The 26,010-nt window shown below is 51.9% G+C and overlaps 2 protein-coding genes across 2 annotated transcripts; one reads left to right on the top strand and one right to left on the bottom strand.

The window, feature by feature from the left end:
- Positions 1-70: 70 nt before the first annotated feature.
- On the top strand, positions 71-13,027 carry DNAJB11 (DnaJ heat shock protein family (Hsp40) member B11). The gene is made up of 10 exons (XM_068955160.1): positions 71-367; positions 606-762; positions 2,291-2,388; positions 3,425-3,557; positions 4,558-4,700; positions 5,238-5,320; positions 5,840-5,897; positions 6,488-6,599; positions 7,018-7,177; positions 12,080-13,027. Exons 1-10 carry the CDS (start codon positions 186-188, stop codon positions 12,142-12,144), a joined length of 1,191 nt encoding a protein of 396 aa, XP_068811261.1. The 5' UTR covers positions 71-185; the 3' UTR covers positions 12,145-13,027.
- Positions 13,028-22,183: 9,156 nt separating this feature from the next.
- On the bottom strand, positions 22,184-25,412 carry PROCR (protein C receptor). Its single transcript, XM_068955159.1, has 4 exons — positions 24,970-25,412; positions 24,536-24,772; positions 23,173-23,439; positions 22,184-23,069 (listed from the first exon to the last, which is right to left on the bottom strand). The coding sequence occupies exons 1-4, from the start codon at positions 25,022-25,024 to the stop codon at positions 22,957-22,959; spliced, it is 672 nt and encodes a 223-aa protein (XP_068811260.1). The 5' UTR covers positions 25,025-25,412; the 3' UTR covers positions 22,184-22,956.
- Positions 25,413-26,010: the final 598 nt, after the last annotated feature.

Below are 26,010 nucleotides of genomic sequence, written 5' to 3'. Positions count from 1 at the left end.
GGCGTGACGTTGCCAGCCGCCATTGGGCCGGCCGGCCGGGCGCTGATGTCTTGGCAGCCGATTGGCCGGCGGCGCCGAGCCGGTGGTGAAGTGTGCGCGGCCGATAGGCCGGCGGCGCGCGGGGTGGGCGCGCTGTGCCGCGCTCCTATTGGCCAGCGGCCGTCGCCGGGCTCCGCTTCATATCTATGGTGAGCGGAGCGGGCGGCTGCGGTGCTGCGGGCCGCGGCCGGAGAGCGCCGCCTTCCCCCCCGGCTCCCAGCGGCTGCGGGCGGGCGCGCCGGCAGCCAGGCCGCGCTGCCATGTCCCCCGCCTCGCTCGGCCGCCTCTGCCTGCTGCTGCTCTGCGTGTGCGGCGAGGCCGCCGCCGGGTGAGTCCGCCGGGGCCGGGCCCGGCCCTCCCCGCTCCCCTCAGCGCAGGGCCCGCGCGCGCCCCCCCCCCCCACAACGCGGGCCTGTGCTCGCGCCCCCCCCCCCACGCGCTCCCCCCCCCACGCGCGGCTCTGTGCGCATGCGCCCTCCCCCGCCGGGGCGACCGGCCCTGGGGCGGCGGCGCTGACGGGTCCCCCCCGCTCTGCCCCGTTTCCCCCCCCCCCCCGCCCCCACCAGGAGGGACTTCTACAAGATCCTGGGGGTGTCCCGCGGCGCCTCCATCAAGGACATCAAGAAGGCCTACCGGAAACTGGCGCTGCAGCTGCATCCCGACAGGAACCCCGACGACCCCCGGGCGCAGGAGAAGTTCCAGGACCTGGGCGCTGCCTACGAGGTGAGCCCGGGTGCCCCCCCGCCGCCCTGCCCAGCGGGATGCTCCCCAGGCCTGCTGTAGCTGCTGCAAAAGGGAGGGGCGAGAGGCAAGGTGCAGTCGCGTGTGCTCTAGATGGCTCGAGATAACCTTAATACGCCCTCCCGAGGGCCTTCCCGGACAGGTGGGGTTCACGGGGAAGCAAGCTCCAGGCGTGAAGCCTCTTATGGCCAACAGGCTCTCTGCTGTGGTTTCCTCTCCATAAGATTCAGAGGAACGAGAAAGAACTGAGCCCATCTTACACCTTCAAGGAGGGCTTCCTAGGAAGCGCTAGTACCTGGTGCGATCCCTCCTCCTTCTCCTATTACAAAATGGTATCAAGTCCCAGATGCTGCATCTAATAAAGGACAAAGGCAGAGAAGCTGCCAGTGTGGTGAGAGAACTTACTTTGTTGGAGGAAAGCATACAAAAGCCATAGCTCGCTTAACCAGAGGAAAACAAGGGCAGAAAGTTCAAGTTCTTTGTTTACCCCACACTAAACCATAAATGTTAAGGACGAAAGAAAGCTGCCTCAGCTGGAAGCACTGGCACAGGAACAATCTGTCTATATGTATAGATGGGCTGTGAGTAAATTTTGGCTCATGTGAGATGAAAGGTTTTGAGCTTGCCTTTTACTAGGCATGTTAAAGTTGGGAAAATAATTGTTATGGTAGGGAATCAAATGTGTTAGGAACTTTCTCGTTTCTGTGATAATTTGATAATGTAATATTCTCTTAACTTTAGGTATTAATGCATTACATAAACCATCACCCTTTAGCTAGCAGAGTTGCTTCTTCCCTTGTTTCTGCTCTTCGCCAGCTTTCTGGAAGCTGGCCTGACAGTTTTAGTCTTCCAAAATATAATCAGCAGGTCAAGTCAGGGAGGAAAGGGAAGGAAGACTAAATCTGATCCAGGAACTTACGCATCTCGGGACGCACAGCAAAGACCACATACTGAGAAACGGTACCTGCATTGGGGTACTTAATTCTGTCTTAATACTGAAGTTACTTCTTGCTGACTTCTGCTCCCCTTTAGGAACGAGGGCCAGCGTTCTTGCTGTCGCAGAGTTACCATATTTGGCAGGTACAGCTTGGTGGGCAAACTTGCCATCGTTGTTCACAGTTATACAATACTCTTTGAAGAAATAGTCGTTTTGTATGTGCCTGAAGAACAAGAGTAGTATTACACAGCTTTCTGTGGAGTGTTCTGCTTCATAGGGCTGATTCGAATTATTATCCCCGTTTGATTCTTTTTCAAGTCACTATGGTAAACTCTGTACTGTTTGTATTTTGTGTGTTTTGCTTTTGCTGTTCCAATAAGCTAATTCTAGGTTTTAGCTACTAAATATTTAACTTTCCAGTCCACTTCAGCAAGCAAGTTCTAGCCAACACTTCTGTAATGTGCTACATGCTGCTGCTTGTCCTTCAGTTAAGAGAACTGGCAAGGTTCATCTCAAAGGCTTGTTTAAATAACCTGGTTCAGCTGTAGATGAGTGTCTTGTCCCTTTGCCCAGGTGCTGTCGGACGAGGAGAAGAGGAAGCAATATGATGCATATGGCGAAGAGGGATTGAAGGATGGGCACCAGAGTTCCCATGGAGACATCTTCTCACAGTAAGGAGGCTTTGTTCCTTTAGGCTATTGTGTAGTCAGAGCTCTAACTGTATGTTAAGGTCTTTGATCTTCTCCCTTTACCTCTCCAGGAGGGAGAGGGAGAGGCACTGATATCAAGTGGCAGCTGGGTTTTGAAGAAGTACGCATACAATGGACATCTCCCTGTGCTGTTTTCATTTGTGTATCTCGCGTTAGTCCTTTCTCCAAGAGCAGTGACTAGGAGCCAGCGTTCTCTTCCCCCGCGCGTGGCTGTTACTCACTTGGCAAGCTGAGGCGCTCATGTGAGCAATGCGTAAGGTGTTGCATTAAACATGTAGGATCTTTCTCGAGTTCTCTGATATGTGATTGATGTCTAACCTGTTGTCACAGACCAAGAGCACGCTTTGGGGTTCCTTTTTGTTTTACGAAGAAACGCTGTACTGACTTTTACAACAGAGCAACTGCAGAGTTTGTGTCATTAAAGTCTGAAGGCACTCACATGTTGCTTAGTTTGCTTAAGGTCCATTTGTTCCTGCTAGGAAGAAATTTGCTAAAATAATTCATTAAGGTGCTTTGCTCATGTAATCCTTCTGGGTGAGAACCACCACTGTTTGCTGGTCTGTTTTGAGCAAGGCATTCAGACTTGCTGTGGAGTTTGTGGGTTGGTGGGGGTTTTTTTGTTTTTTTTTCCATATTGCCTCAGTCTTCAAACTCCACAAAAAAACCAGCTTACTAGTGTTAGCCTTTGGTGACAGCGGCCAGATCTTGAGATGCCGGTATTCGAGTCACGGTACAGCCCTTGTTTCCTTTAAGTAGAGAATTCTCTTCCAAAATGACTGTTTAGTTTGAAGGCATTAGCTTGTGTTCTGGAGGAGCAAGAAGAGGTGTCTGGATTTACGGCATTTCCAGTATATATATACTGTAAGTGGGCCATTTTACAGAGGGCTAGAAGCGGTTGCCAGGTGGCCCGTTGCTGCTGCCTTGGGTAGCTTTCTTCAGCAAAGCCTTGTTTGATTAGAATTTCTTTCTGAACTAACAGATGTGTTTTACTCTGTAGCTTTTTCGGGGACTTTGGATTTATGTTTGGAGGGAATCCTCGCCAACAGGACAGGAACATTCCCCGAGGAAGCGACATCATCGTGGACCTGGAAGTTACACTGGAGGAGGTTTATTCAGGAAACTTTGTGGAAGTACGTTTGCTTGCTTGTCTGTTAGCCTCCCCGGGGTGTTCTTAAGTTTGAGAATTGCTGGCCTGGCTACTGATGGGAATCACGTGTTCTGCAAAAAATGGAACTAAAATAGATACTTGTTTTCTAAGTGCCTGGCAATGAGAGCGGAGGATGCTGTGACAGCATTTGCTAGCATTTAACTGAAGAAACAATACACTTACTCATCTTTAATACCTGAAATTTGCTTATGAAGAGATGCTTCTTGTGATGATAGTTATTATTTATCAGTCAGTTCCCAGTGCTTAGCTACTCCCTCTGTGTCCAGCTGAAAAAGACGTTACTGGTCTCCCTCTTGATTTGGTGATATTTGAGGCCCGTTCATAGGCTGCAAACAGGTAACTTAATTCTTGTGGTTTCAGCCTGTCTCGTAAAACCATGCTGTGGGTCTTAATGTCCTCTTTATATGGCCAAATATTTAAATGCAACTTTCTGGACTACATACTTAGCAAATGGATGGTGCTCTTTCTTTTGCAAGTTGTATTTCTGGTGCTGGCAATCCCCGCCTTTCTAAATGTCAGTATTTTTGTTGATTTGAGTTTGTACGAGCGTCTGGGTAGACTGGGCAGGTCAAAATGACTTTCCTAGACTGGAATGAGGGAGCTGTCGTGATCAAAGGTGTCGGGTGTTTCAGCCTAGCATTACCTCTCCTATTTAGAAAGATGTGCGGGGAAAAAGAGGAAAAGAAAACAACTGTAGTGTCAAAGATATCAGAAAGTTATCTTGGTGTTATAACGTGTGATTCACAAGAAGTATGAGCTGAAAACCCTTATCAGGGGTGTCTTGGCAAGATCGTGTGCAGCTACTGTGGAGGCAGCAGAGGATGCCCCCCAAAAAAATCAAATTATGTTCCGATATCAAATAAGGTATCGTATTATGTTGTTGTTAGAGGAATCCAGCTCATTTTAAAGACTCGGGAGTACTGGCCTGTGTGCTTGTGTGAAGCACTCTTTCTTTCATACAGGTTGTTAGAAACAAGCCAGTGGCAAGACAGGCACCTGGCAAACGGAAATGCAATTGCCGGCAAGAGATGAGGACCACCCAGTTGGGCCCTGGACGTTTCCAGATGACTCAAGAAGTTGTTTGTGATGAATGTCCCAATGTCAAGTGAGTATGAGGTTTTATGCTCTTTAGTGCAGTATGAATGTTTAATCAAAACCTGCCACTAGGTGGGGCAAAGTGCTTGCACTACTGGTAAGTCATGGGTAGTTTGGGAACACTTACCGCAAGTTTCTCATTTCAAAGAAGCCAGTCTTTATCCTTACAGTAGGAGTGGCCAGCTCTAATCAGCGAAGTGTTTCCCAATTTGCTCTTTCAGTTCTTTATTTCGGGAAGAATCACATCTTGGCATAAGTTCCACAACTAAATCTGAATGAACAGAAGCAAAGTTGGACAAGCCCACAGTTCCCAATTGTGAACAATTGGGCAGGGAATACTGTGTTGTAGTCATGTATCCAGATGCTGGCCATTAACTTTGCCTTCTGTACTAGGCAGCACTGCTTGCCCTCCAGTTTTGATGCGAGGAAGGAGAGAATGTGTGTTAACTTGGAGAGGATGTTCTCATTCCGTCAGTAAAATAAGTAGGTGCTACCACCTGCTGCTGCTAACACAGCACAACTGTTTACCTGCTCTTCCCCTTTACAGGCTTGTGAACGAAGAGCGAACGCTAGAAGTGGAGATAGAGCCAGGTGTGAGGGACGGTATGGAGTATCCCTTCATTGGTGAAGGTATGTATGTGGGCGCTGCCATGCTAAGCTTTGATTACTTGCACTGCTTCCATCATGGAAGGCTAGTCTGCAGGGCAGTAACTGTCCAAACCCTGCTTTGGAGAATTGATCAGAACTAGGTGCTGTATCTCATGCATGCTGCTGAAATCCAGGATGGGGACAGATGGATGGACAGACGTGTGCAAACCCACCCACCGTCTGCTCTAGGCTTGAGTGTATTTGGGAGTTTCCTCTGTCCAAGTAGATGAAACCCTTTAACCTGTAAAGGACAGGCCTCGTTAATGTATGGGCAGGGCTCTCAGAAGAGCAAAGAGATACAGATTCATTGAGGCAATACTCTGAAAATCCTAGGTCCTTTGTTAGGAAATACATATCAGCAGGGCTTTAGCCGTATAAGGATGAACTTGATGTTTTTGTAACTTATGTGAAGGGCAGATCAGTATGGTGTTCTAAGAGGCTGTTTCTTTCTTCAGCTGTTACTATCTAGCTCCTTTTAGCGCAGCTTTTCTTATTTCACAGGTGAACCCCATGTGGATGGAGAGCCAGGTGATTTGCGCTTCCGAATAAAAGTTCTTAAGTAAGTAACCTGCCTTGTTATAATAACCGGACAAAGTGGTCTAAACAAAGCTTACAAGCAGTTTTCTGGCTGATGTTACCTGTTTTGCTAGCATGTAGCTTATTCCTCAGCAGAGTTGGTGCAGCTGGGATCTGGCACTCAGAGCTGGAGGAAGGGCTGTGCAGCGTCTTTAACCCTGAGTATGCTACAGTAGCTGGACTCGCCACTGATTCTTTAAAGATAACTCACTTTTTGTTTGGCCTGAACTCTGCAGTAGATTTTTAGCTTCTGCATGAGTCATGAAATAACTTTTCTCCATAAACTTACTATATCTCTATTGTACGGAAACATACTATTAAGAGTAATTGTGAGTCACACACTTCTTGACAACGCCTTACCACCCATTTCACTAGAAATAGAAAGGTTATTAATAGTATGTATTTTAATCTGGAAACTGATGCTGAATTTCATTCATTCTTCATTTCCTTTCTATGATTTGTGTGAATCCTTTGAACTCTTTCCCAAATAGAGTTGGGAGTGGGGGTGGGAGAGGGAAGCCGGAGGACCCATTTTTCCTAGAGGAAAGAAGTTCCAATTTCTGTCTTTCGCAGGCATCCGGTCTTTGAAAGAAGAGGGGATGACTTGTATACAAATGTAACAATCTCGCTGGTCGAGGCACTTACGGGCTTCGAAATGGACATTGCCCACTTGGATGGGCACAAGGTGAGGCAGCAGTTTGCTTTCCTGCTCTGTGTAAAACCTTAGCTTCAGGTTTCTTGTGGCCTGAGCTGCTTTGCTCAGGGCTGTCTGTAGCTGCTGGTTGTGTTCAGTGTCCCCTCTGCTACAGACTCTAACTGCCAGAGCAAGTCTCAGAGAGACAAAATGTGCCTCTTACAAAGGAGAGCACAGTGCAGGTCCGGGTTCCAGGCTGTCAAAGCAGCTATTGCATGTTTCGTCTTGGGGATTGTGAGTGCTGTCATGTGTCCTAGCAGTAATACTGCCTGGACCCCTGTGAAAATTGATGACTTTGGCAAGGAGTCAGTATCAGGTGTAGCTTTTCAGTGGGTTGGAAAGATCGTTTAGGGTACTGGGGTATGTGTACAGAATAGTAATAATGTTTTGAAATTTCTCTTGCCTCTAGGTTCATGTTGCTCGGGATAAAATTACGAAACCTGGGGCCAAGCTGTGGAAGAAAGGAGAAGGTCTTCCAAATTTTGATAACAATAATATCAAAGGTTCACTAATAGTGACATTTGATGTGGAGTTCCCCAGAGAGCAGCTGACAGACGAACAGCGGGAAGGTGTGTACTTTAAAACTGTTATGACAGTGGGCTGCCCAGATCTCTCACCAAAGCTGATAAGCTGATATAACTGAACCAGTGGCCTGTAGTGGTCAGGAAGGGCTCTCCTGTCCCTGTACCCATTGTACAACGTAATGCGGTTGGCCCAGTGCCCTGTGAGTAACTTTCACTTTTATTTTTTTTTTGACGCAAGCAATCTTGGCTGCTGTAGGGAACCAGATTAGGTTGGATGTGTCACTGCTGGGATGTAGTATTTGGCAAGCCTGCAGGTCTTTCATAGCTGGCCATCTGTCTGACTTGAAGGACTTAGTGAGATTAGCCTCCACCTGCTTTGCCTTTGCTATAATGAGATCCTAAGCTGTTTTCCAGCCCTTGCTGTTGTGGATAAATAGAGCTGTGCAGCATTAGAAGGAGGATTGTTCCTCCCTGCATCCTCCTTTACCCAAAGCATTTTGTTTGCCTACCAGGAAGAAGGAGGCAATGCAGATGCATAGACCTGTTTGGTAGGGGAGATCTGCTACCCAGCTTCAGCGCCCAGATGGATGAGCCCTGTAGACTTCCTCTCCTGTCAGCTCTAGGATATCCTATGTTTCCAGCTTTGAGTCAGGGCTGGAAATTCCTCTCTACTGCAGTAGCTTCCGCAGTAGGTTCTACTGAAGTGTTCAAGGCATCAAAGTAGGCATCAAGGGAGCCGTCCTCTGCTGTGGGATAAAGGAGTTCCTGGCGTGTGCTAGTACAGCTCTTCTGGACAAAATCCTGGTCTGTCCCCAGAACTTCCTCCAGCTGGCCAGGACCATCACACTTTCTTGTTCCGAGGGTGCCGTTTACTGGATTCTGACAGTTTTACTGGTGGAAGGAAGCAAATGCGCAGCTCTCTTGGACTCCTCAAGTTTGTAGAGGGAGGCCAAACCCTGGATGGATGGAGTTATCTCAGTCCTACAGCATGTTACTGCTGCCTGGGCAACACTGCTAACTACCGCTTTGAGCCCAGTTATAAGGGGAACTTCTGCATTACCTGCAGCTTCAGGGTTGCCTGATCATCTGTGGATCTTTCTGCCACAGTTAGTTCTGTGGCTGTTTAGGCTGCGAGGTCTGTGCCTCCGGGCCGTGCTTTGAGTGAACCCATTTTGTGTTTCGGCCCCAGTGCTCTCCTGCTTGCACTGAGAACTTGGCAAGTGTAACTGCTTGCCCAGAGCTCCATCACAGGCAAGCGAGGCAAGCAGTTTTGCTTCTCTTTGACTTATGTGCCAAAAATGGAAGCAGCGCTGCTTTGCATGTTTGGAATAGGCTGTCATAGCAGGCAGGTGTTGTTAGTCCGCCTATGCACTGTCTCACCAGACCAGTAGTTGGCTTAGTGGTGCAAGATACCAATTTTTAAAGCCTTACAATTCCTCCTGTCCCCCCTTGAGGAGACTTGTCCACACTGCTAGCCGCAGTCAGCAAGTATCGTACTCGGTGAAAACCGCTGAGCACAGTCACCACATTGGTGCAAGGTCTCCTGCTACTAGGCTCTGCTGCCGTTCTCCAGACTTCGTAAAGCAGCTCCTCTCAGTTACACGTGACGTTCATGCGTCTGTTGCTCTTGGCAGCCTGTGAAGAGACTGGGCAAAAAACAGTGACAGAGGCCTGCATCTTACTGTTAAAACTGCTAGGATGCCTGAATGAATACCCCATGAACAAGCAGAGGATAGTACTGGTCTGAGCCTGTTTAGGAGGGTATGAAGCACTTGAATCCTGAAGTGATTCCACCCATCCTAGGGAAGGGTGACTAGGTAAGCATATGCTTATGTCGGATATGTTTTTGTATGTTAGAATATCTCCAAACATCCAGGGGTTTAAGGAGTTTAAGTGAATAGCTCTAGCCATGTTGCATGGCAGCTGCTCAGTGTACACATTCAAGGGAAGACTGTAGGCCTCAGAATTCAAAACATCCTTCTTTCTTATTGTTGGCACAGATCCCAATTTCTTATCTCATAACCATATGTATGGCTTCTGAGGCAGTCGGGAGATAACTCTGACTCCGAGAGCACCACTCCAGTCAGCCTGTAGCTCTAGAGTCAGAGAAACAATGTGTTCTCTTTCCTGTCGGTGTGACATCAGGGAACTTGTTGCCTGCTGATCAGAGGTGATTTTCTTTTCTTTGACTTATCTAGTTCTTCTCTGTTTATTGTACTTGGAATTTTGAATCCTGTGCTTTAACTCTGGAGTGTTCAGAGAATAACAGCAGGCAGTGAGCTGCACAGGCTGTTTTGTAACCTGTCATCTGTTGGCGACATGAAAAGACATCTCCAAGTTGGCTCTAGTAAACATGTTAGGTGTGGTAGCGCCAAACCTCAGGATTCCTGGCTGTCGGAACCAAATCCGGAAAGTTAGGGTTGGGGCACCAGAAACGTGTCAAAATATCTTGTGCGTTCACGAGGCTATCCTTCAGGCCAGCATGCAGTTACCTAGAACTAGCTAGCGGGAAACGAGGCATGGGAACGTTGCTGATCCTGTTTTATTCGGGGCTGCTGGAGCGCACCTTTCTGCAGCTATGCCCTTCCTTCCAAAGAGCTTTGTAGCCAGAAGGCACATCCTCTTACACATTAGCCAGGAAGCGGCTTTGAGTCTCCTCTGGCTATGGAGGGGAAGTGAACTTACCTTCCACTCCCCTGGAGAATGACCTTTCCTTAGAGATTAGCACCTTTTCTGTAGGGGGATGCACTTTACCCTCCTGTTGAGGGTGTTTCAGGAAGCAGGGAATAATTAAAGATTCTCTGGGCAGGAGCAAGTGAGAGGGGGCATAAATAGTTCAGTGGCCGCTATTTCTCTGGCTGAGAGCAATTTTGATTCCAGCCCTTACTTCCAGGACAGTTTCCCGGTGTTTTAACAGGGTTACTGTGTCCCTAACTTGCATATCAAAACAGCAGTCTGAAAGGACGGTGGCGTTTGTAGCCAGAATAGTCTGAGAGCAGACAAGCAGGACAAGGTTTGGAGGGAGGCATGCTATCGTTTAGTTGGGTCTCCTGAAGAAGGAGGACTTGTATGCTTGAAAGTTTGTTTTTTCATGCCGTTTTTATTATTATTACTGATCCTGCCTCTCCTTGCCTACGCACCTTGCTTAAAGATGACAACCATTGCTGCCTTTTCTTGGCAGCCTACTGTGATCTGCTCTACAAACGTTCTGCATCCAGCCCCTCTTCCCCAGGTATCTAGTTTCAGTTGCACAGCAAAGCAAGTTGATCTGAGGCAGGATGCTGATCCCGATCCCGTCTTCTCTGCAACCCCTCTGCTCACCTGTCAGTCACTTGTTTCACCCTTCTTTTGCTTCACTGCTGCATGTAAGTGAGGGAGCCAGAAATGACCAGCACAAAAAAGGTTTGTTTTTTAGGTACTTAGCTTCCTTAACTGTTCTGATTCGGTTGCACAGAGAGAAGGACAGGAGCATGTGGGAGGGAGTATAGGACTACTGCAGTCTGGACTGTGATAGTCGTGAGATCACGTTCTGGAAGACAGGCATATTCTTCCCCCTAAGTCAGGTTGAGGTGCAAGCCAACTGCCAGTATCCTTAATTCTCGCAAGGTGGATGCTGGAGCATATCCAACAGCAGATTTATAGCAACTTGACTTAATTTTTTAACTTGAAAATTCCCTGCGTGTGGAGTTTTGCTGTCTCTCAGCCTTGGTCGTGCTTGAGCGGGGCCTGTCAGTTCCATTTCTGGTGTTGCTGAGAGCAGAGGTGCTGCCGTGCCCGGAGGGGCCTGGTGGCTGTGGGAGTGCTGGCAGCGTGCCTGCGGGCTGACGTTAAAGAGGGAGTCCCCTCTGAATCTCTCTGGAAAAGCAGAGTGGTGCGTACGTTCTTGCCAGTCTCCTCCCTTGGCCAGCTTTGAGCAGCCTTGACCTTAAAGTTAAGTAGCATAAGTATAGGTATCTCCATCTCTCCCTGTACATGCTGACCCCGGTAGGTGAGCTGTTACGGTTTCAGGGCTGAGTCACTTCTCTGTTCTCTTATGTTATCATGCTTTGATAAGAAGTTGATGCTGACAGGACATCAGCACACTCAGTCCTTTGAAATGTTTTATGACTGAGTTTTTCTCTGTTTTGGCGAGGGGTTGGTATTTGTAAAGACTGAATCCAGCCTGGTGATGTAATCTCCTAGACTCTTCTGTAAAGCAGTGGCTTTAGAATTGCAGCCTTGTATAGTGTGCTAAAGTCCACTGATTAAAATTTACTTCTCTTACTTGCTTCAGGGTCTACTTATAGCGGACAACAGCATCCACAGGCACCACGTACCAGCACGAAAGCCTCTGCTCTGTAATCATTCACACCGATTCCTTCTGAATTTGCCCACTAACATCGCATAGCCCCGCTAAACTTAGCGCTAGCAGATTTCTCCCTGACTGCAGAGGGAGCATGGGGGACAAGCTTCACGAGACGAGAAGTAATCTCTGGAAATAATGAAAAGCTATTTCTTGTTAGTTTTACTTAGGGTGACAAAATTGCGCTCAGCTTCAGTAGTGAAGTGGCTCTGGGGGTCAGTTTCGTCTGTCACCCCGCTGTGGATCTTGGTGTGGTGCACTGGGGTTTGAGTTGGTAACAAAAGATTTTTCTGCCTGGATCCATTGGTCCTCTGTGGTCCTGAGTGTATATGAAAGCATTGTTACAGCGTTATTAGACTAGATCCTATTTGTTCTTTTGGGAGTGTTGAATGAGCAGGAGTAAAGGTGTTGCACCTCTGCTTTTTTTTTAAATAAAGTTCTTGGTGTGTCAGAGCTTTAAATGGCATTGTTCAGCTGTGTTGGGCTGAACCTTGAAATGCTAGTGTCAGTGCCTACAAGTCAGATGTGTAGGTGTAGCGGGAACAGGGAATGCAGAGTTCTGTTTGTGCTGTGCAGTAACTCTTTCTTTTTCTCTTCTTTTGCAGGTCTCAAACAGTTATTGAAGCAAGGATCAGTGCAGAAGGTGTACAATGGATTGCAGGGATATTAGTTTGGAAAAACTGGACTTAATTGAAAATGACAAGTCAGATTTGTCTGAAGTCTATTCTCCTGCCCATTGCAGAATGAAAAAGAGGGAGGGTGGGGCAATTGTTGAAGTGTGTATATATATAACTTTTGGTTTTTTGTAAACAGTGAAAGTGCTCAGACGAGTTGGGAAAAATTCTACCCTTTTCAGGGCATAACTGGTGCTGCCTATAGTGTTCAATGTCCTGGAACAATGAAAAGACTCCTTGAGCAGAACAAAGTGGGGAAAGGAGTTTTAAATTCCATACAGATTGGAATTTCTGGTTTTTAAATATATTTTGATGTGACTTTTCTTGGCCATCTCAACACTTTCATAGCTTCTCCTGCTTTTTATGTCCTTTGTGTCAGTCTCTTCCGAGTAGCACTTTTTTCTTTTAATTCAAGCCCTTTCTTCCTTTCCCCTCCACGTCCAGAGTGTGATATTGTTTCAGAGTGTGCGTTTCTGGGGCCAGAGTACAGGTGCTGTTGAGAGTGGACTGCAGGAAGAGCTTTATATACTATGTTAGGTCTCTACACGTGGTTGAGAAAGCAGTGGTGAAGAGAAGTCGCTTAAGCCTTCTGTGGACTCTTAGCTGCCAAGAAGTCCTCTCGTCCTGAAAGTTAACACTTGGTCTTGATTTTTGAAGTTGTAACTTTTTTCTGGCTTAGCAAAGACACCTCAGACCACCTTCATACTGTGGGATTTTGGGAAAAATAACGGAAATGACTGCTTGTGGTCTTGATTCTTCCTACTTGCCCCCAACTGTAACTGACAGCTTGGCTGGAAAAGTTCACTGACCTCCTGCACTCTGTCCTCTATGAGGACAGGTGACGCTAACAGCGCAGAAATAAAGATATTTGAGCTGGAATGGCAAACTACCTGGTTATGTATTTAAGCAGAACGGATGCTGGTAGAGCTGTGAGTTACTAATGTAGAAGGGTCTTTGCTGTGACACAAGCATCCAGCTGCTGTAAATGGTGAAACTACAGCTCTTAAAACAGCTAAAGCTCTGTGGCTGCTTTATTTGAACCGAGGGCCTGGTATATCCGCAGGCAAGTGCCTGTGCTGCTCTGGTATGTGTTGTGTTCCCTTATGCATCCCTGTCAGAAGAGTTCACCTTTGCATACTCTGCGTGTTCTTTCCTAGTAATTTTGAAGTCTCTTTTTAGCTGCTGCTCCCAAGGTGTCTATGAAGGTCAGCCTTGTGGCTTACTGCAACATGGATGTAAGCAGCAAAATTGTTTGCGTGTGATATAGCAATCGCACCTTTCTTCCATGCTTTTAGGGGCTATAAAGTGGGTTCCTTGTAGCAGCTGCTTGATGCTCATCCCCTGCCTCCCTCTCCTGAGAAATGGATGCTTAGAGACATGTGTTTCACCCAAAAAGTGTTTATTGGGGAGCAGCAGCAGGCGATACAAGGTTTTCTCGTTTTGTTTGTTTATGTCTTTAACTTGTGCAAGATACCTCAATGTGGAGAGGTAGGGAGCTCTGGCCCGCTCCTGCGTGCTGCCAGCCAGTGGTCTACAACGTCCTACCCAAGCCTCCCGTTCTTGCTGTGCAGCAGGAGCTGACGCATCGGAAACGGCAGTACAGGGAAGGTTTCCTGTTTGATGCTTTATGCGTTTGCCTTGGCAGAGCAAGGTGGGGGCTTTGGGAATATCTGAGCAAGATGGGCCAGACAAACCCTGGCTGCCAGACGTTTAGTTTCAGTGCTCGTCTTACTCTTTGGTGAGGATTTCGAGGAAGGCGTTAATCCTGGCTGAGGTTGCTACCTTGAATGTCTGCCCTTTTGATGACCAGCTCCTTCCAGGCTTGTAGCCAGCTGCCCCCCTCCTTAGCTTTGTTTGATTTCAGAGAAATTTGCCTTTTCGTATCCCTGTGCATGGGGCTGGTTTTAGTTAGATCAGCCCTGTGAGAGTCCGCTTAACGATTGCTCCTCTCAGCTGGGCGGCCTTGCCTGTCTTGTAGTTGGGGTCTGTGGAAAAGAGGTAGCAACAGGCCATTCCCTTTGGCTACTTAAAGGCAGGACTGGCTGAACCAGCATACTTTGCTTGGAGCCTGATAAGTGCTTTCATCCAAACAACGTGGCCTGCTTCATCACACGCTCAGCCTGTTGTGACAAAGCCAAAAAGCTGGGACCTTGCACCAAAATCTCAGCTTCTGTGCATGAGCACTTTCCGTGGTTATTGCATAACCCTTCCTCCCCACCTTCCTTACCAGCAGGCAGTGCATTCATTTCAAGCACGAGTATTTGTTCTTGCCACTGCTTTTCCTTTCCCTGCTAGTTTTTTTTTCTTCCTGTAAGTGTTTTCTTAAGCTGTGGATTTGTACTGCTTTGAGAAGCCATCGCTGTACTGAACAGCAACAATAGTGGCTGCAGAAGCAGCAGCTTTTGCCAGGGTGAGGCTGAATGGCAAGTCAGCAGACTCACTCCCTCGTTTGCGCTGCTGGTAATGCAAAGAAACGTGATCCAGGAAGAAAAGCAGAAAGGGAATTGCTAACTCCAAAATCCTACCAAACAATCCTTCCTTCTGTCTTCCTTTCCCCCACTGCTCTCACTACTCTGTAGCGTGTGTGCACAGCTCTTTGCCTTTCCTACTTTCAAACAAAGCTTCCAGTGTTTCCATGCTTCCTTTGTTTCTGGGCAGCAGTGTACGCTGGTGCTTCCCAGAGGTCCCATTACCTATTTCCACACGTTTGGGCTTGCTCCACTTGCCCAATGGAAGCTTCATAATCTCCTAGGATGATTGCAGGTCCTGGAAGCATGTTTCAGGAGTGGCTCATGACAAGCCCTTGCCACTTTGAGAAGGGGGTATTTAAATAAGCATATGGTCATTATTTAGCTGAGATGGGACCCTGTTTTCTCAAGTGAATGTCTTTGGTCGCCTCCAAAAGTTCTGCATGTTTCCCTAGGTCCTAACCACAGGTTCACTTAGCTCTGCTTCAAAATAATACTGCCCCCGTCAACTCCTTGTTGGCACTCTACAGCTGAGCCACTGCCATCCCTGGAAAGCCAAAGGAACAGATGTGATGAGGACTCCACAGCTGCATCGAGGCAAAGACTCTGCTGTCCTGGACAACACCCGGGAGCAGATATCTCGGGAGAGGGGCCAAGGCTAGGTAACTCTTGCAGCCCTTTCAGACATTTGCTAAGCAAGTGAGCATGTGCTTCTGGCTTAGTGTTTTGCATGGAATAACTTTACACAAAGGAAGACTGGCAGCTTTCTAATTTCAGTCCTTTAATAGGTTTATGCAGAAGAAAAGCAACAGGAAAAAACCTGACCTGGAGCCCCTTTGACTCGGGCTGCTGGGCGATGGCTGCTCTGTAAGGCCTGCCTTTATCGCTGGGTCCTTTCTGCTATAGAAAACCTGTGGAGCATGAGAGAACGGCAAAGCTTAGGCGTCAGCCAGCTTTTCATTTTTTGGAGTGGGGAGCTTGTGCTCCTGGTTCAGGGCATTGGCAAATATTCCCTGCAGCTCTTCTGGTGGGAGAAATACCTGTTACAGAGCGTTTGCTCAGAGACGGTGAGGATTCTTCCACAGTGGAAGCAGATCCCAGTATATGTTTGTCCTGTGACATGTAAGGAGGGAATAAGTAGTTCAGAGAGGAAAGCATCCTGCTTGGAGAAGTCTCTCTCTGGTCACTAAATATTTGGAAGAGACCATCTGTTTTTCAGCTGGCTTGCTGAGCAGCTTCCCTTACTAGCACGGCTTTGCAAAGGTAGACCTTGAGGTTCAAAACAGGGTTCAGTACTGCTTTTTTAGAAGGCATCTTGCCAACCAACCTCCTCTCAGGAGAGAGAAGCAAAGGCAGCTGCTTTACTCTTTTCCAGTTCTGTCATTGCATGGTCTGGGCTTGCTGGACGTGAAGGTGTGTTGCCCATCCCAGACTAGGTGTTGAAGCTCTCGGCCTCATAGTTTGGCCAGCTTCTGAACTCCACAAACTGTCGTAAGCTGTTTTGGAGCCAACTTCAGAATGGAGCACCAGAGTCCCGAGGAGTCGTCTGGCCCTGTGGGGCTTTGTTGCCCGGGTGTGCAGCTGGGCAGAGAGCCGCTGCCATCCTGCATCCTGTGTCCCAGCAAGTTAAGCTGCTCACAGAGAGCATCCCCTCCTCTCGCCCTTCTCCCAGAGTCCAGGCAGGGAGTGAAAGCGTTCACCAACAGCACAGTTTGTCTTCCATGGAAACTTCTGTAAGAACAGTGCGGACTGGTTTGTTTCTTCCTAAGACCTTGTTATTTTAAAGTGCTTATCTATATGTGAACTTTTTTGCTTTCAAAAGGCAGATAGCGGAGAAAGGAGGGGAGAAGCAGCTGATGCCAGGAGAAGATTGCTCTCCTTCTGAAGGCGCTTAAATTAGCAGTGCTTGTTCCCAGAGTGCAGCTGCTTAAATGCACATCTGAAAGCCTTGGTGGCATAGTCTAGTCCCAGCTGGGAAGGGAAGATGAATGGCTCTGAAATGAAGATTCCTCTCCAGCGTGTTTTCCATGACTTTTAGGTAGTGAACAACATCTCCGTTCCCATGCCTTCGCTGTCGAGCTGAGCGGTGCCACAGTCTGCAGGAGCAGCAGCAGCGCTGTTTGCTCACTGCCTTGCAAGGGGACCGTTTGCTCAGACCAAGGTACTGAGGGGACAGCCTGGCTGCAGCAGGAAGGGTGGCACCGAGGGCTTGGTGCAGTGGCCAGCTGATGCAGCATGTTCCAGCTGCGTGGTGCTATCCTGTTGCCCGAAAGCCTCCTTTCGAACAGATTGCTAAGTAGCCAAGCTCAGTATTGACTCTGGCCAGAAGCCAGTTTTCTCCTCCTGTTTCCTCTGGCTGGGTCAGGCACAGTGACCTGGGAGTTGAAAGGAAAAGGGCAGTGATGGTTCCTGGGCACCCGTACGCCCTACAAGGAAGGACTCGAACACTGTCAGCGCAGCCTCTTCCTCTGCCATTAAATATTTCCAAGGATCTGCCTTCTGTCATGTGGAAGCAGGGGGCTGATGAAAAATAGGCATTGAATCATCCCCAACCGCCTCTACCCTCCAACATAACTCCTCACCAACATCCCTCCCATGGTCTTGCAGGAATAAAGAGGCTTTGATGGATGTCAACGCTGCCACAGGCAGAAGGACTGTTGGCCCTTGGGGTGGAGGATGCAAAGGCCAGATGGGAGCCTGAGGTCTTCTGCTGTGCAAGTAACTGTCCCCTTCTTGGTGATACAGCGTTGTCCCTTGTCTTATTTGCCTCATGCAAAGTCAGTTATTGTACGCCTAAAGAAGGCGGCAAACGCACAAATGAAAAAGGCCTTACTGGATAGGGATGATGCGGCAGAAGATGATCTTTGTGCTTCTGAGAATGCCAAATTCAACACAGCTCAGAAATACGTTGCCAAAAAAGGCAACTCTTGCTCTAGGAGGACAAGCCAGTGCTGTCTTGAGATTGCACCTATAGCAAATCCACTCACGCCACCATCGGTGAGGCTTAAGATGGACTAAAACTGGAAATTTCCAGAAGCGAAAACACATGTGACCTTTGAGGAAAGCTTGAAAGAACAGAGCTTGTTTAGTCCAGAAAAGAGACAATGATGTCATCCCAGGCACCAAATGCGGAGTGTTTATGAAAATAAACCCTTTTTCCTGTCCCGATGATGAGGAAAGATGTAACAGATTAATTTTCAGAATGGGAGACTTAAGCTTGGCGATAGGAAGTTTGGTGTAGCTGGTACGCCTCGGAGGCAATGAAGGGACACCTCTGGCAGAGGCGGTCCTCGCTCCTGGAGGAACGTGAGCGGTGGCCCTGCCCCACAGCAGGGGGAGATGCCAAAGGCAGTCCCCTGCTTTTGTTCCAGCCTAGCGTGTCCATTTTCACAGGCCCATTTCAATAAGTGCTCTTAGCCTGACTTTTTTTTTTTAATGGCCTGAGCACCTGTCCTACATCATGCCTGCCAGCGCAGCTCCCGTAGCAGGACTGTGGGCTTGCATGTGCTAGGCTGCACCTCTCGGGCTGTTCTCTAGTTGATGCACGAGGTTCATCTTTTGGCCAAAAGTTTCTTTCGTGGTGATGACTCTCGTTTTGCTGTGAGCTCCTGGGCTAAAGCCAGGTTCTCCCAGCTCTTGGCATTGTCCGAAGGCCCTAGTTATTGCCTTCTCCGTCCCGGCCTGAGCAGTAGCTAGGGTTCATCGCTGACCCCAGCAGCTCTTGAAAACGTGGCCCTGTTGAAGGAGATGGGCATGGCGTGGGGTCCACCAGCCGAGGCTGGGGCTCGGAGCTCAGGCCGCTTTGCGAGCAGCCGGATGGGCTGGAGACTCGTGAAGGACGCGAGCAGGGGAGGCTGACCTTGCACCGAGCCGCGGGAGCTGATGCGTGGAAGGCTTTTCCCCAGCAGGCGGTGGAGGGGGGAACAACAAGGGACCACTCGTTCCTGCTGGATCGTGCCGGTGAGATGAGAACGCGCTGACTTCGTTTCGAGCGCCCAGGATACGTGAACCCACAAACGAGCGGTCTCCCGTCCCTTGCAGCTCAAGCCTCACGTGTCCCAGCAGGAGCCTGGCGTTCAGCAGTGCTATCCTTATCTCTGAGTCAGGGCCAGAGGAAAAAACTTTGATCTCTGAGCAAGAGCTCTTAATAATAGCGTGTGCTGTCCGTGTGCCACCCATTGAAAGGCGGTGGAAAGGGATTATTCACTCCCCTTACGTTCGTTCTGAAGTAAGCAGAGCCACAGAGGGAAACCCTTAGCCACAGCGAGCTCCGTGAAACACCAGCCCGTGGGAGTGCTTTGGTTACCCCCCCCCCCCCCGCCATGGGACATGCACGGAGGGGAAGAGGAAATTCAATTAATAGTATGCCGGCATCATCTTACTCACTAGAACAACATACTGTGTTCAAGGCTGGGCATCTTATCTCAACAGTTATCCAAAATAAAGATAGCAGAACTGAGTGATGGAAACCGTTTGGTGTGTGTGGAAGAAAAACCTCATATGGCAATCGATATACAAAAGATCGGGATTGTTTGCTTTCGGGAGATGCTGCCCATGGGGCTCGATAAAGCTCTCCGAAGGAATGCATGTGGTTGGTTTGCCCTTTTGCAGAAAGCGAAGAAACCAAAGAGCAAATTGAAAACAGCTCTTGTTTGACCGGATACGCAGTTGAACGTTAGCATTTGTCCCGAGATATAACTGAGGGCGGAAGCACGGCCAAATCTGGAAAAGGACAGGCCACGCATGCGGATGGCAGCTGCCAAAGAAAGGGTAAATATTTAGGCAGCGCTTTGGAAGCAGCCCAGATTGCAGCTGCAGCCAGCGGTCGCCTCCTCGGGGACCGGGTGGCCGTGCCAGGTGGCCGCAGCGTGCCGCGGCGGCGGCGCTGCTCTGCGGCAAGCCTTGGGGACCCAGCGAAGAGGGAGTCTGTGAGCGGCGCGGTGGGGAGGAGAGGTGCCGGGGGGGTTGGAGGAAAGGGAGCGTTATTGCAGTAATCCTTCCTTTTGCTGTCTGCTGTTGCGCCCAGCTCTGACGCAGGTGCTGCCCACCATCGGGGAGGAGGCCCTGGGATACAGGGCTGGCTGTTTTGGGCTGGGTTGGTCCGTGGTCACAGGTCCGGGCAGGAATGTTGTAGGAAGCTTGGACAAAGTCTGTCACGCCTTCTGCTGCCTTTTTCCACCCTTTGGGTGTTCCCAAGGCCCAAAGGCTGCTGCGTATCAAGCAGCGCTGCAGATTGCGTTTTGCAGGTGCGTGGGATCCTGCGCCCAGGCAGCGGGGAGCCGGTGGGCCGTGGTTCGGGGTCGGGGGCAGAGACCATCTCTGGATTAGCCAGTGCTGGTTGTGGCTGCTCTCAAAGGCTCAAGAAGGCAGCAGCAAAGTCAGCTCATCTTCCAAAGCATGGCAGCGCAGCTGCTTTCTGGAGCGCTTTCCCTCGGCCCTAGCCAGGCGAGCACAGGGGCCCAACAAACAGGAAAAAGGCTTTTCCAGAAATGTTTGAAGTGGAGACTTCCTAATCTCTCCAAAAGATGACGCATTTCAAAAGCAAGAAGCAAAACAAGCCCTGTTGTTCCAGATGCTCCAATTTCTCCTGCCTGACAGCATCCCAGGCAGCAGCTCTGCTGAAAGCCCGTGTCAAATGGCGCGCTCCCGACCGGAGCCCGCTGTGTGCGTCCCCCCCTGCTCGTCAGCCAATGTTGAGGAGGAGGGGGCCGGGCAGGATATGGAACAGCTCCTCTGCCCTGCTGTGACAGAGCACCCCTGACCTTGTGGATGAGTCGCCCAGCTGCAATCCAAAGCTGTTGGTCTGCAGAGAGCTTTGGTTGAACCCATCTCAACTCGAGCAGATCCCAGCTGGGACTGACCTCCTACACAGGTAGAGCTGGCTCCTGTCCACGCTACGATGGCAAGGAGGAATCCTACCCCGACTCCATCCTTATTTCCAGGTGTGGAGTCGCATTGCAAAGCCTTGGTGCTTTGCCCCTGCTTGCTGTCGCCGTCCCACGGGAGCGATGCTCTGCTGCCCGAGTGGGCGCGAGGAGATGCTGCACAGGGAGGCCTCCGCGGCAGAAAATCTCAGGACCGCAGCACGAAATCTCTTCTGGCACTAGCGTAGGAAGAGCAGGCGCTCTGGAGCCAGAGTGGCCCACCTCTCACTGGGGCGGGCAGGCTTTTGGGAGCCCGAGGGCCAGCGAAACCTCGGAGGCTGCCAGCCCCACGGCTCTGTTAGCGCACACCAGCAATGCCCCCGTGTTGGAAAGCCGAAGGCAGAGACCTACAGGGACGCGAACGCCCTGCAAGCGGGTAACAAGTGCTTTCTCTTGGAGACATGTAGCAATTGCAAGGCTAAGCTTGACCCTCAGAGCAAGCACCCTGTCTCCTGAGGTCCACGGTGGGGACCCCGCAGCCCAGCCAGGCTTGGCACGGAGCAGAGCTATCAACGAGGCCACTTGTTTAGATGCTGAGCAAAGACATTCATATGTTTTATTGTCACTGTTTTGATTCCTTTTAAATATTGGCCGGCATTTCTGTTTTGCAAATGAATCCACTAAAGGGTGGGGAGAACTGTGGCTCCATCACTGACGGACCCGGCGAGGGGAGAGTGAACGCATCGCTCTGGTGGAGGAGCCGGCTGGCTCCAGAGATGGACTCCGGCCAGGGTGACCTGGCAGCTCGAGCGGATGAAATGTGGTCTTTTGAGACATCTTTCTAAGTCCCTGGTTACAGGCGCCGCTATGTCATCTTCCCATCCCATTTCGGTCATGTGTTTCTTTTCCCGTCTTCCCCCGGCCCACCCTTTCTTTTTGTTGGTTGCTTTGACAGCGAGGAAAGGGTATTTGGAAATAAAGGAGCTGGAAATTAAAGCAGGAGGGCTCCTTGGGACTCGCCCTGTGGGCCGTGGGGCCTCCCCGTGTTTGGTGCCCGGAGCTACGTGGTCCTCTGCACGCAAAGCGAGCTGCAGCTGGGCAGCGCCGGTGCTCCCAGCCCTCGTGTTGGCAGTGAAAAGCATGATGTGGTGGTAACGCTAAGAAACCTTGTAATGGGCGAAAGGGGAAAAATGGCCCAGAGTTTCTGATTAGCGTAATGTGAGCAGTCTAACCAAGGACTCGCTATTAGTTCAGATCCAGTTATTACAGAAAAGGAAAGAAAGAGAAATGACATGAAGTCTATCATACAGAAAAAGTGGTTTCTAGCCTTGGGGTTTCCAGTACCAGCCCGGGTCTTGGCGCTCGTCACCCCTTGCCGTCGCTGCTCTGCATCATGTCTGGCTTCCCCGCTTCTCGAGGCCTCTCCTGACCTACCGGGCCTGCGTTGCTCTCAGCCACGGCTTTACAGGAGAGTCATAAATTGCTCATCCTGCACAGAAAAATGATCTGGTTCAACTTTGGCTGTGTCCAGCAAAGATAAGGAAAAGGAAAACAAATTAAGCATCGCCAGCCGGTCGTTAGAAAAACTGCGGCAGCTAAAGCGAGTGAAAACAACACCGTGAGGAGACAAGTTCAACTCCCAGCCCGGTGTCAGCACCGTTTGGGCTCGTAGGCAGTCGGCGTAACGAAACGCACCACGAGAGCGCGGTGGAAGGGGAGGATTTTATTGCAGGAGACTCTCAAAGCGAGGTTGTTTCACGTGCACGCGCGCTCTTGCACCCGCGCGCCCGCCAGCACCGCTGCCCGAGGGGTCTGGCCAGGACGGCACGCGTGCCGTGCGGGCGCCAACCACCAGCTCCGCGCTGCGTCTCTTGGGGTCCTCTTGATCAGCAGCAGCAGCAAACCAAGTTTTTGACAGCTCTTTGGTGCCCATCAGCAGCGGGGTCTGGCTCTCTCCTCGCCGCGGGGCTGGCGGGAGAGGGACCGGTGTAGGTGACACGTGGCCACCCTGCTGCCAGCCCTTGGTGTCAATCTGTTGGGTCTTCCCTTGAGCCCTCCAGTCTTTTAGGCAGAGCACAGGCCTCCTGGGCATGAGAAAAAACTCGCATCCCCCCCGCTCGCTGAACAGCCGGCAGGTTACTCTTTTAACCCCTTTTCGGCTGTTTCTTCTGCTGTTTTCAGCCCCACCCCACCCCTTCCCATCCATTTTTCATCCACGCCGAGCGTGACGTTTCTGCAGCCGGTCTCGGCACGCACGGACGTCAGCAGCAAACTGCCCGGCTTGGGGACCGTCCCCGGCGCGCCGCCGCAGCCCTGGGCGCTCGGACAGAGCCGGGGCTGCGCAGGGAACCGGCTGGCCAAGTTCAGCAGCAAAGTCCGCAGCGGTGGCGGAAAGGCCGGAGAGAAGGTGTCCGTCGCGGAGCGCAGCACCGGCCCGTGGCCACCGCCGAGCCAGGCGGGACGCCTGCGCCAGCCGCTAGCAGCTCCCACCCGTGCACAAGTAGATGCCCATGGCCGTGCCCACCAAGGCGAAGGTGCCCAGCATCAGACCCAGCACCAGCGGGGTGTGCGACCGGCCGCTCTGTCTTCCTGCGAGAGAGAAAACCGCTGGAGGTGAGGCCCGGGGCTGGGAAGGCCCCTACGTCCCTCCCGTTCCCCTCTGCTCTCGGCCCGTGCCCCGTCCCGCACCAACCTGTCCTGGCGCTCTGAGCCCTCAGGATGTCCACACACGAGGTGTTAAGGAAGCGCTGGAGGGCCTGGGTGGTCTGGGGGTACTTCATGAGCTCCCTGTGGGCGAAGGTGGCCACCGCGTCCCGCCGGGGCCAGCGCCACTCCCAGGTGGCGTTGGGCACGTGGAAGGTGAGGAAGGCCGTGCCGTTGAGGGTCACCTCGTAGAAGCTGTGGGCCGTGCCATTGGGGAAGAGGCGGCAGCCCAGGCGGCAGCCCAGGCTCTGCGTGTCTGCGGCAGGCGGAGAGGGAAGGTGGGTCAGGAAGGGCCGCCTCGGCTCGGCTCGGCCGGGCTGGAGGAGAGCGCTCCCTCCCTCTGCTCCCTGCCCTCGGCAGCCCGTTCCACCCGGATGGCCGTCGCCAGCGTCAGGCCGGGTGGCAACGCTTAATTTTGTTTTACTTGTCCTTAGCTTTGTGCGGCCCACCTTGAATTTTAAACGGGCAGAAGGGAGAGGCGGTTTTTCAACCCGGACTGAGCTATTTGTTACCCTCCTGCAAGAACGCAGCGTGGAAGAATACCGGCCGGTACAGAAGCGGGGTCACCGGACGACCCCAAGGCTCGAAACCGCTCCCCGATGGCCCGTCAAAGAAACGCAGACCTGCAGCTGGACACAACTGGCTGGGGGGTAACAGAGAGAAGAGAGGCCAAGCGCCTAACCCGCATAAAGCAGCCCATGCGCAGCGGCTGCAGAGGTGACGCACGCTGGCAGACCAACGCAGGGAGAGCAACGCGCAAGACTACGTGGGCAAGCGCATAAAAAGGACCCCGAGCAGCTCTGAGAGGGAGCAACGAGAAGCCATCGCCTTCAGCATCCCGCTCTTCCCAGCCAAGGAGGTGGGATGCAGGCGGGATGCTGGCAACCCAGGGTCCCTACCGCCCCGAGGGCCAGCGGAGGGTGAGTGCAACCCCTGGAGAAGAGGTAGACACTTGGGAGTGTGTCTGCAGCCATTTCATCGATATCACTGTCCCGGAGGCTTTTTCTGTATGGAAGCATTCATTTTTCTTTCTGTCCCAATCTATAATAACTAGAACTGAAATTGCAACGATTCTTCGATTGAACTGCTCAGGCTTCAGTTATCCTGCTAAGAAATTCTTGTCTCTATATATGGGCTCCGTTTCCTTTCTGGAGCTGGGTGCCCTTGTCCCCACCTGCTCCCCTCGCTCGGGATAGGGGCAGCCTGCCTCCGCTTGTCCCTGGACCACCGTCCCCCAGCGCTGCCCAGCAGGGAGGGCTCCCCTTCCCCAGCGTCCCCAGCCCCGCGGGGTCCAGCGTCCCCGGCCCCGCTTCCCTCCAGGGTCTCGCGTCCCCGTGCCGGCTGTCGCTCACAGTTGATGGGCCTCTCCTTATGGATGAGCCGGACCATGCTGGCGAAGTAGTTCAGGTAGGTGGCCACGTCCTCCTTCCTCCTGGCCCAGGCGGCCGGCGGCTCCAGCGGCAGCACCTGGCTGAGGTTGAGCCCCTCCAGGCGGTGGCTCAGCTGGCCGTTGAGCGTGGCGTTGCCCCAGAACTCGGAGCGGCCGTCGGAGACGCGGGTCAGCTGCAGCATGGTGAGGGCGAGCGGGGCTGCGAGAGAGGCGGGCTGTCACCTGGCGCTGCTCCCCTCCCCGCATCCTGCCCCGGGTCTCCGCCGTGCCACCGCCAGCCCCGAAACCTCCTGGCCGGCCCCGAGGCTGGGAGGCAGTCCCCGTCGGGGCCGGCATCCCCGCCGGGTGCTCCCCGTCCAGCCCCGCCACGACAGTGGCACCGGGGACCCGTCTTACCCGCCTGGTCCGCCCCGCAGGCCAGGACCCCGCTGAGAAGCAAGAAGCAGAGCATCCCGCGCGGCGTGGGGGGCCTGGCTCGGGATGGGACGGGGACAGCAGTGGTGGACCGGCGGGCTGGCGGGGAGTTAAGCGTGCCGTGCCAGAGGTGGGGCTCCAGGAGGCGGAGGGTGGGAGTCCGGCCAGGTCTCTCCCACTTCCTCAGCTGGAGCCAGCCACACTCCTTCCCTGCCGGACGTGACTGGGGGGCGGACCCGGCAGAGCCTGGCCCTGTCCCCAAAGCCAGGGTGGATTGCTTGCCTGGGACACCCGGGTCCCCCCAAGGCCAGCAGCGCCAAGTGGGGCAGAGCAGCTGGAGGAGGACGAGCACCGCGAACGGACGCAGCAGGGAGCAAGAAGGCGCCTTTGTCTCCAGGCTTAGTAGCGTCCGCTTCCTCGGCGAGGGTTATGACACACCGCAGAGCACGTTCCCCGGTAGTTGTTGGAGTCGCCGCGTCTGCGTCTGCCATGTCGGAGGCTTCCACCCAGACAGACCCTCTGCCAGCGGACGCAGCTCGGCAGGTCTCCGGCGGCAGGGAGCGCCTGGGGCCTCTCCGGGAGGCTGGGGCTGGCAGTCAACTTTTCTGCAGAAGGTGTGCTGTCGCTGATGAGTTGGGTCGCCAGGTAAAGGAGTTGCGGGAGAAGGTCAGCAGGCTGCGTAGCATCCGAGAGGACAAGCGAGAGATAGAGAGGATATTCCCAGAGACCCTACAGCTTCAGGAGCCTCAGCCCCCTCCCAGCAGCGGAGATGCAGGTGGGCTCTGTGGCATGTGGAAGAGTAAGTCATAACTCTGTAGAAGATGAAGGCTGGAAACTGGTCCCTTCTCCTACGAGGAGAAAGGCTCTTGCTCCTTCTGAAGACTCGCAGCTGACGAACAGGTTTAGCGCCCTCCAAGCTGAGGAGGAGCTGGGCACGGCTTCAAGTGAAGCAACGGAGCTGACGGACCCTGTGCCACGCAGGATCGCCCAGAAGAAGGGGCGAGTGATTGTTGTGGGTGACTC

This window comes from Struthio camelus, chromosome 9 (assembly GCF_040807025.1).
Source record: "Struthio camelus isolate bStrCam1 chromosome 9, bStrCam1.hap1, whole genome shotgun sequence".
In the NCBI taxonomy this organism is placed as follows: Eukaryota; Metazoa; Chordata; class Aves; order Struthioniformes; family Struthionidae; genus Struthio; species Struthio camelus.
Note: the sequence above shows the minus strand (reverse complement) of the source record. Positions and strands in the feature narration are given on the sequence as shown.

Coding starts and splice junctions, on each gene's coding strand:
- DNAJB11 (XM_068955160.1), top strand. CDS start 186: ATGGTGAGCGGAGCGGGCGGCTGCGGTGCTGCGGGCCGCGGCCGGAGA. Junction 763..2,290: donor ACCTGGGCGCTGCCTACGAG/GTGAGCCCGGGT, acceptor CCCTTTGCCCAG/GTGCTGTCGGACGAGGAGAA. Junction 2,389..3,424: donor CATGGAGACATCTTCTCACA/GTAAGGAGGCTT, acceptor TTTACTCTGTAG/CTTTTTCGGGGACTTTGGAT.
- PROCR (XM_068955159.1), bottom strand. CDS start 25,024: ATGCTCTGCTTCTTGCTTCTCAGCGGGGTCCTGGCCTGCGGGGCGGAC. Junction 24,773..24,969: donor CTGCGGGGCGGACCAGGCGG/GTAAGACGGGTC, acceptor CCTCTCTCGCAG/CCCCGCTCGCCCTCACCATG. Junction 23,440..24,535: donor TAAGGAGAGGCCCATCAACT/GTGAGCGACAGC, acceptor CGCCTGCCGCAG/ACACGCAGAGCCTGGGCTGC.